This window comes from Coregonus clupeaformis, chromosome 5 (genome assembly GCF_020615455.1).
Source record: "Coregonus clupeaformis isolate EN_2021a chromosome 5, ASM2061545v1, whole genome shotgun sequence".
Taxonomy (NCBI): Eukaryota; Metazoa; Chordata; class Actinopteri; order Salmoniformes; family Salmonidae; genus Coregonus; species Coregonus clupeaformis.
In genome coordinates, this window is record NC_059196.1 from 22,694,039 (window position 1) to 22,703,145 (window position 9,107).

Sequence of the window (9,107 nt, forward strand, 5' to 3'; positions counted from 1 at the left end):
GATCGCTGCATTCACCATTCTGTAATATGTGAAGTGAAATAGAATGGTAAATGCAGCAATCACATTGGTTCTACCAGGCTAGATCCACAGATTATGTATTTACCACACTGCCGGGTCTGTACGAGTTTGAATGGGTATCTTTCAGCCTGTGTAATGCCCCCGCCATTCTTCTTACCCTTCCACAGCTGGATGTCTACAAGCTTGACCTTCAAGTCTGTATAATGCCCCTGCTATGCCCCTTACCACCCTATTGGGTTTCTATGTGTTTGAGCGGATACCTTTCGGCCTGTGTAATGCCCCTGACACAGCGGTGTCTGGGCCGATGGTGAAGGACTCCCTCTTGATCTACCTTGACAACGTTGTTGTTTATTCGCTGGACTTTGACAGACATCGAGTCCACCGTCAACAAGTCTTCTAGAAGATACATTAAGCTACATGACCAAGGCTTGGAAATCCTGCCCTTAATTAGAATCAGGTGTGTTAGCTGGGCTCGAAAACTAAAGTGCACTCCCTCTGTGGGTCCCACAGGAATGGATTGAGCAACACTTAATGTAAACTGTCTGACTTATATAACAGTGTAATAACAATGTATTGTAATAACAGTCCACAAAGAATAAATGATAAAACATAACTGGTTTATTTGGCTGCAATTTACCTGATAGTTACCTGATATAGTCACCTATCAAACAAGTAGACCTGAATTCAACACATATTCATTAAATAAGATTATCATGAAGACATTATGCCCAACAACAATTTATTGCTGTGTCAACAGGTGATTGTTTTTTCGCAAAATACAGCCAAGAAAAACCCAAGATGATAAAACAGTGAATGCCATGTACATTTTCCCCATTATGTAAAAGTGGACAAACATCCTGAGTATGAATAAATAGTTTAGCGTAAAGCTCTGTAGTTGTCGTCAGCTAATGGAACTAAAACAGTTAAAGCATGACTTTAGAAAATGCTCTATGGAAACCATTAAATCATGAAGCCATGCAGTTAAAATAATATTGTCAATTTCAAATAACAATCAATCATGCTTTTTTAACAATCAAACATGCATTGGGTGGTTTCCTACATGTTCTACATCAGCATTTTAGCAATAAAATGTTCTAGTAGTTTGCAGCATATATTAATGAACATTTCCACAGCATTTGAAACATTCCTTCTTCAATCCCTTATACCAAATGAGTGGATATTTCATTAAAGCAAAAGGATACTTTAATGAATAAATAAAACAAAACTTACAATATCACAGCATAAAAGTTCCTTCCTTTATGCTGCCATTGACTGTCAATAAACACAGGCATAATTCAATAGTTTCTATTACGGTTCAAACATTTCAAGCTCAAACTAAAACATTACAAGGCTGTGAGTGCAGGTCAGTGTCACAGTGGTCACGGACAGTTTAGTTTCCTCCTAAATTCATCAACTAAGGCCTGAAGTCATTCAGGGAAACATTTGGAAAGGTACATTGTGTTGTTTATTGTCTAACAATAATAAAGCGATGATATATTTAGAAAAACTACCAAAATCATGCAACTATCATTTTGAACAAACAAGTGCTCTTGATGCGAGTGCTGGTGTTGTGGGTGGGAGATCAGGCACTGGCATCTTGCTTTAGGCGTTGACTACGGGCTTTGTAAACCTCGATGAGTAAATCTTTGACATATTGAATCTCTCGTTCCACTGACTCCGCCTTGTCCCGGAGCTCCCGGTTCTGTCCCTCCAGCCCATGAAGCTCCTCCTCCAGTATGTCCAGCTCCGCCCTCTTACGCAGTCGATACCTGCAGTTTACAAAATACCAGGGTCAGCTTGCACCTACCGTTGGAGCCCCCCCCCTCCCTCCATCTTTTCCCCTTATTTTGTCCTTCTCTCACGCCCCACCACAAATGGCAGTTGCCAACCCTGTCCTACACCCACAACATCCCATCTGTCCAAAAAAAAACTACCACAGGCCTTTCTGTATCTTTGTAGAAGCTACCATGTCTGGGTCACTGAGCTACAGTAGGCTGGCAGTTCAATATCAGTTATCTCTAATTATAGAGATAGCTAATGTCATGAATTTAACATGGAGATGTTTTCCCACCCTCATCCCTCAAGTACTAGATTTCCAGATATGTATCTATGAACATCCAAGATAGCAGGACCTATTAGAAGACGAGTTCAGATTTAATCTTTTATAAACACATTTGTAACTAAGCAATTCTAGTAGCACTACCACATCAGTGAAAAGCCAAAGTTATCCCATTCAAACCAGAGATGAGAGAGTCTACAAAAAAGTTCAGTCTTTCAACTTTAAAAGATGAGTTTCCCTGCTGACTTAAAATGTACAGACGTTTCTTTGGTCAGACTCAAAAAAATTACCAAACATTCTATCATCACAGTTTTTATTTAAACATTATAACACAGAGAAAATCAGTACATTTTTCACAACATACCTGTGAGCAGCTGTTTTGTTCTGGTCTCTCTTCTTCTGCTTCCGTTCTCCGGTATGTACTTCCTGAGGGACAGCGACAAGGCCTGGTTTGAGGCAGCTCAGGGAGCATGGATCTTCCTTTAGCCTCTGTGCTGCTTGCCTGTGAATGGGCGAGCCCACCATTGGCCCCTCACTCTCTCCTCTTGACAGGCATTCGTAGCTTTGGTCTCCAAGGCATTCAGGAAAGAGGTAGTGGCCATGCTGGGGCTCTATACCATGTACTTGTGTAGGCTCTTCGATTTCACCTATAAAGCTACGATAAGGCTCTGTATGAGCAACGTTCGGGTGGTGGTGGTAATAGCCATCATTTGCCTCTGGCTCTTGAGGAATATTTTCAGAGAGTCCACCATCTTTGTTGCAATGCAAGACCTCCAGCCCCATACCATCATAACCACTGCCACTAACCTTCATACCATGCATCAACTGTCCTTCTCTCTTGGGGTGGGTATCGAAGGACCCACCCATACAAAAACCTCTGGTCATCTCTTCACTGCAAAAAATGTCCTCTGTAAAACAATAACTTTCCTCTTCCTTCAACGATACACCACATTCTCTGACTTTCTTTACACTGCTAATGCTCTTCCCAACGGTCTTCAATGTAGAACAGTGGTTAACAGCCACCTCTGTGCTTCCTGAGTAACTTCCTTTGGCACTCCAGGTGTCATGCTCAAGTTCCTCTCCAACTTTGTTGACACCATCTGAAACGATTCTTCGGCAAGTATTGTATGAACGATGATGATAGTTGTATGGGGCTGGTCTCGCCATTTTGGGTCTTCCAACGGGACCAGCACAGAAGCTCACCCGGTCGAGTTCCCCTGTTGCCAGAGTAACAACCAGTGGGCTGGTTTCTGATTGGTTGCCACTGTACGAAGCATAGGGCAACTGGTAGTAAGAATGGGCACCCATTGCTTGGGCGCCTTTGTCACATTTTGGTGATTTTTCCAATTTGGTTGAAGTCGATTCAGACCGGAAGTAATCCTCAAGCTGAGCAAGCTCCTCTTGCAAAAGAGAGGTCATGGCCTCCAAGTCAGAGGGCACCTTGACATCATGTTCCAATGGTGAGGGCGGAGAAGATGAGCTAGAAGAGGATTCGGTAGTCGACTGGAACGAAGACAAATCAACTTTTTCCGTCATCCAGTCCGTCTGACCATGACCTATGAAAATTAAAATGTGTTAAAAATATTTAATTTGAATGTCCATATTGTAGGCATAAAAATTTAATGAGGATTAACAAAAACAGTCCTTTAATTTCAGATGATAAATTATGATAAATGTAGAAAAATCTGAAAACGAAGACGATAAACGTAGAAAACAAATGAAGTAAAAATATCCTTGCGAAACTAACCGATCATCTGAAAATGATTGAATGCCATCGTCTTCATTGGGAAAATATCCACTTAGCTTTACTCACTGTACGACATTAGCTCGTACTGCAGTGCGGTTCCACCTGGAATGTGGAAAAATAAAAAAGCGTCTTGCCGTAACTCACCAATTATGTGCGGTCTCTCCAATAACTCCACCCCCTTCCTTCCCCAGGATTGGCTGTTGTTAGCTTGTTGGGGAGAGGGAATAATGAGGTCGACCGTGCAAAAAAGAGGAATTTTCCTGTGAAGGATCGATGCCGCCATCATGTCTTTTATTTCGGTTCAAATTGTGAAATGCACTAAGTGTGCGAGGGTTCGAGAGAAGCGTCACTATGGACAGAGTGGTGGGAACACTTGAAGACCTGTGAATGACCAAAAATACAAATGAAAATAATCAACAACTCTACTGAATTTCCACACCCAAACACCCCATTTCACCCCACTGCCACACCCCCAAAACCACCACAGACTAAAAACACCTGTACAAATAGTGTAATTATCAGAGTCTTCACAGACCAAAAATAGTTGAGGATTCCTGATAATTACATGCATGCATAAACCAACATCTCCGTTTTCTTATTATGAAACTACTGAACTTTAGGAAAACAAGTTAGGTTAGGAAATTTGTTTCAGGGCTATATAACACTGTCTCTATGAAAACTCACTCCCCTCATAAATGCAACTATAATATCTCAACAACATATCAAATTGTATTCATTCTAATCCATTTCACAGTCCAGGAGAGCAGTGTCTACAGTATAGTAGACAACTTTCATGTTAGTTAGCCTATGTGTATTATAGATCAAATACCCAAAAATATTCTTATTTTCCTCTCATTCCAACTATTGTTATGTGTTAATGTTTTTAACGTAGAGCAAATTTCTACATTTGAAAAATATAGATTTTACTAGTAAAATGTTTTTCAGTGGCAGTTCTCACTTCTGAGCTCAGTAGGCTACTGTAAAACTGTAGATTTAAAATATCTCTATTAGACCAAAAGGTCATTACAATAACCCCAACATAATTTCAGAAATGGTTAATGAAACAATTACAGTGTCAAAGCTAACATATTCAACACATTATACTTCACAACTACTGTAGTATAAAGAGAACAAACAATTTCACTTACCCCATTATTTCTGAATAGGATAGTTTTTTGGAAGTGCGTTGCAAATGCAAAGCACAACGACTAGAGTGACAGTGAGGTCACTTTAATAAGCCATGTCTTCCTAAGAACACAATGACTTAACATGGACTGTTATGAAGACGATGAGTTGCAAACAGAAAGTTTTGGAATCCGCTACTTCTTCTGGAACTCCTAAAGCCGGACCGTATCACACTGTTACAAATCAATCCGCAGTTTACATTTCACCCCTTTTATCGCGTCATATGCAAGAGACTTTCCACCGTCTGTTATTTTCAAAGGTCATATTGAAATAAAATGGAAAGAAAACGATGTAACTTTAAATTATTTAAATTGAAAAGCATATAACTACATTTCTACAACCACACTTGTGTTGCAAAAACGTAATTCACCTCTGCATCATGGTATTTTTATGGGTAATATTTCCGAGCTATTGTGTTGTTAGTAAATACATCGTCTCTCACAGAGAATGTCTTACATAAAGCCTTCTGTAATAACGGCCACGGTTTATAAGGGACTATTTAGTCACACACCCGGGAGGAAGGATACAGTCTTGCAGTTGGAAGGTGTAACTTTTGTTGCAGCCTTGTTGCATCAGATACGCAGGGGATTCGTCGAAATGCTGTAAGATTGTGGTCACACTATTGGTTTATCTAGACTGAACCTCTTATTGGTCGATTATGAATTGTCCAATGATTTTTAATTGTCATAGATCCAATATTACTTTTTATACGTGTGTACATGTAGCAAGGAGACAGAGGCCATCTGCCTCTTTCAGTATTTATTATTTCCACCTTAAGACATTACCTCTTTAATAATTATAATAAGAAGGTTGCAACCTATAACTTTACAAATGAGCAACTTCTATTATAAATGTAATGCACTTTAGTGTATTCAACCAGAGAAACACTTAGTAGGCTACCAGCCATTCATTTCATCTCAACTAAAATAGTCAAACTTTTATAAATGTCTTATTTCCATATTCTGTTAATAGAATATTAATACAAGTATAATAATAATTCCAAAGGGCCATATGGTTAGAAAGACAAAAGGACACACAGGAGGTCAGAGCGGCTTACACTTGACTTTATCTCTCATTAGTACAACAGTTACACCGCTCTCTGTCTGGAGTTGCTATGCATTTTCCTCACTGAGAAACCAAAAGCTGATTGAAGCAGCCATGTCTTCCTGTTGCTATAGTAATAGGGAACACTGCCCCCCTTTTAAAATATGTTTTTTTGGCGTGTCTGTTGCCAAGGGTTTAAAAGAATCCCCTTACCTCTGTGCTTACAATGTTCTTGTTATTGCACTCGTTGCAGTTTTTGTGCATATTTAACCTCTTAATTCTTTGCATTTGTAATATGAGTGTCATGAAGTTCATGAAAATGTCCTGTAGTCATCTGACCCGCTCTACATCTATCCTTTCTCGATGTGTGTAACCTAACCTGCAACCTCTATTCTATTGTAATATATATATATATATATATATATATATATATATATATATATATATATATATATATATATATATATATATATATATACAAACACACAATGCATTCGGAAAGTATTCAGACCCCTTGACTTTTTCCACATTTTGTTACGTTACAGCCTTATTCTAAAATGTATAAAATAAAATCTTATCAATCTACACACAATACCCCATAATGACGAAGTGAAAACACGTTTTTAGAAAGTTTTGCAAATGTATAAAAAATTAAAATAGAAATACGTATGTATGAGACTTGAAATTGAGCTCAGGTGCATCCTTTCTCCATTTAATTATCCTTGGGATGTTTCTACAACTTGATTGGTGTCCACCTGTGGTAAATTCAATTGATTGGACATAATTTTGAAAGGCACACACCTGTCTATATAAGGTCCCACAGTTGACATTGCATGTCAGAGCAAAAACCAAGCCATGAGGTTGTAGGAATTGTCCGTAGAGCTCCGAGACAGGATTGTGTCGAGGCACAGATCTGGGGAAGGGAACCAAAACATTTCTGCAGCATTGAAGGTCCCCAAGAACACAGTGGCCTCCATTATTCTTAAATGGAAGAAGTTTGGAACCACCAAGACTCTTCCTAGAGCTGGCCACCCGGCCAAACTGAGCAATCAGGGGAGAAGGGCCTTGATCAGGGAGGTGACCAAGAACCCGATGGTCACGCTGCCAGAGCTCCAGAGTTCCTCTGTGGAGATGGGAGAACCTTCCAGAAGGACAACCATCTCTGCAGCACTCCACCAATCAGGCCTTTATGGTAGAGTGGCCAGACGGAAGCCACTGCTCAGAAAAAGACACATGACAGGCCGCTTGGAGTTTGCCAAAAGGCACCTAAAGGACTCTCAGACCATGAGGCTCTTTGGCCTGAATGCCAAGCGTCAAGTCTAGAGAAAACCTGGCACCATCCCTACGGTGAAGCATGGTGGTGGCAGCATCATGCTGTGGGGATGTTTTTCAGCAGCAGGGACTGGGAGACTAGTCAGGATCGAGGGAAAGATGAACGGAGCAAAGTACAGAGAGATCCTTGATGAAAACCTGCTCCAGAGCGAAGGTTCACCTTCCAACAGGACAACGACCCTAAGAACACAGCCAAGACAACGCAGGAGTGGCTTTGGGACAAGTCTCTGAATGTCCTTGAGTGTTCCCAGGCAGAGCCCGGACTTGAACCCGATCTAACGTCTCTGGAGAGACCTGAAAATAGCTGTGCAGCAACGCTCCCCATCCAACCTGACAAAGCTTGAGAGGATCTGTAGAGAAGAATGGGAGAAACTACCCAAATACAGATGTGCCAAGCTTGTAGTGTCATATCCAAGAAGACTCGAAACTGTAATCGCTGCGAAAGGTGTTTCAACAAAGTACTGAGTAAAGGGTCTGAATACTTATGTAAATGTGATATTCCGTTTTTTATTTTTAAGAGATTTGCAAAAAAATCTAAAAACCTGTTTTTGCTTTGTCATTATGGGGTAGATGTGTAGATTGATGAGGGGGAAAAACGATTTAATCCATTTTAGAATAAGGCTGTAACGTATCAAAATGTGGAAAAAGTTAAGGGGTCTGAATACTTTCCGAACGCACTGTATGCGTTCAGTAGTCACATATCATCTCGTCTGCCATACCTATATAATTTTATGCTGTATTTTCTTTATTTTCTATGTACATTTCATTTATGGAAAATAACACAAATCATGTTTTCTGCTGCAGAAGCATTGTCCCTTTTTGAGCATTATTGCCTTCCATCTTTCTGGAACTACTGTACAAGAAGCTTTGAGAGATCTGACCGTACAGCATATAGAGAAACACTTTCAAAGGAAGGCTTGCACTTCGCAAGTATGGCACATTGGTAACAGTTACAGCATAGTTTCATCACCAGCTCACTACGAATCCTGCTTACATTAACTTTTCACAGGGATTGGCAACATGGGAAGCAACACTACAGGTTACTGACAATGCAGGGACACTTTTGATACCTTTAATCCACCCTCCCTCCCACATTACTTGTGTTTAAGATGTAATTGAAGTGATTAAATCCTGTACTGTAATAAACAACGTAATTGCTTCCTTTACTTTGTGTATGTATATTTTGTCAAAATCGTCGTTTACGGAAATTAATTTGTATAGAATAATCCAGAAAAATAAAATCGGAGGCAAATATATAAAGATATATGACCTTTAATTTGATGAAACCTCCTTTTTGAAAGTCAATCATCCCTGAGGAAGCTTGGTAGAAAGAGGGAGTGTCATCCTGTCATCTTATCATGCGGATAGTGTGCTGCATTGTCAAATGTGGTTCAATCACAAGCTGGAACTAAGAACTTTTGCAAGTCTGTATGACATTGAGAAGAATAAATCATCTCTGTGTTGAATTAATACAAATGCTCATACATTACTTACAAAAATACTTTGAATCATACTGACCTTGAGCCTGAATATCAATTTACCATAACATATTTTACCATAAAAGAAAATTAGATTTTTTAAATTGTTCACTGGGCCAAAAGCATCACTTTAGGATATTGTATTTTAATTTGGTTTAACAGTATTTCATACATGCTGAGCTTATTTCCTGTACACAAAAGGTGAATGATGGTTGGGGAACAAAGTGCAGTGTTCTGGAAAGTC

At 39.6% G+C, this 9,107-nt stretch overlaps 1 protein-coding gene across 1 annotated transcript; it reads right to left on the minus strand.

Moving 5' to 3' along the window:
- Positions 1-614: 614 nt before the first annotated feature.
- LOC121565189 lies at positions 615-5,469 on the minus strand. The gene is made up of 4 exons (XM_041876021.2): positions 4,973-5,469; positions 3,969-4,205; positions 2,442-3,633; positions 615-1,787 (listed from the first exon to the last, which is right to left on the minus strand). Exons 2-4 carry the CDS (start codon positions 4,108-4,110, stop codon positions 1,601-1,603), a joined length of 1,521 nt encoding a protein of 506 aa, XP_041731955.1. The 5' UTR covers positions 4,111-4,205; positions 4,973-5,469; the 3' UTR covers positions 615-1,600.
- Between the last annotated feature and the right edge of the window lie 3,638 nt (positions 5,470-9,107).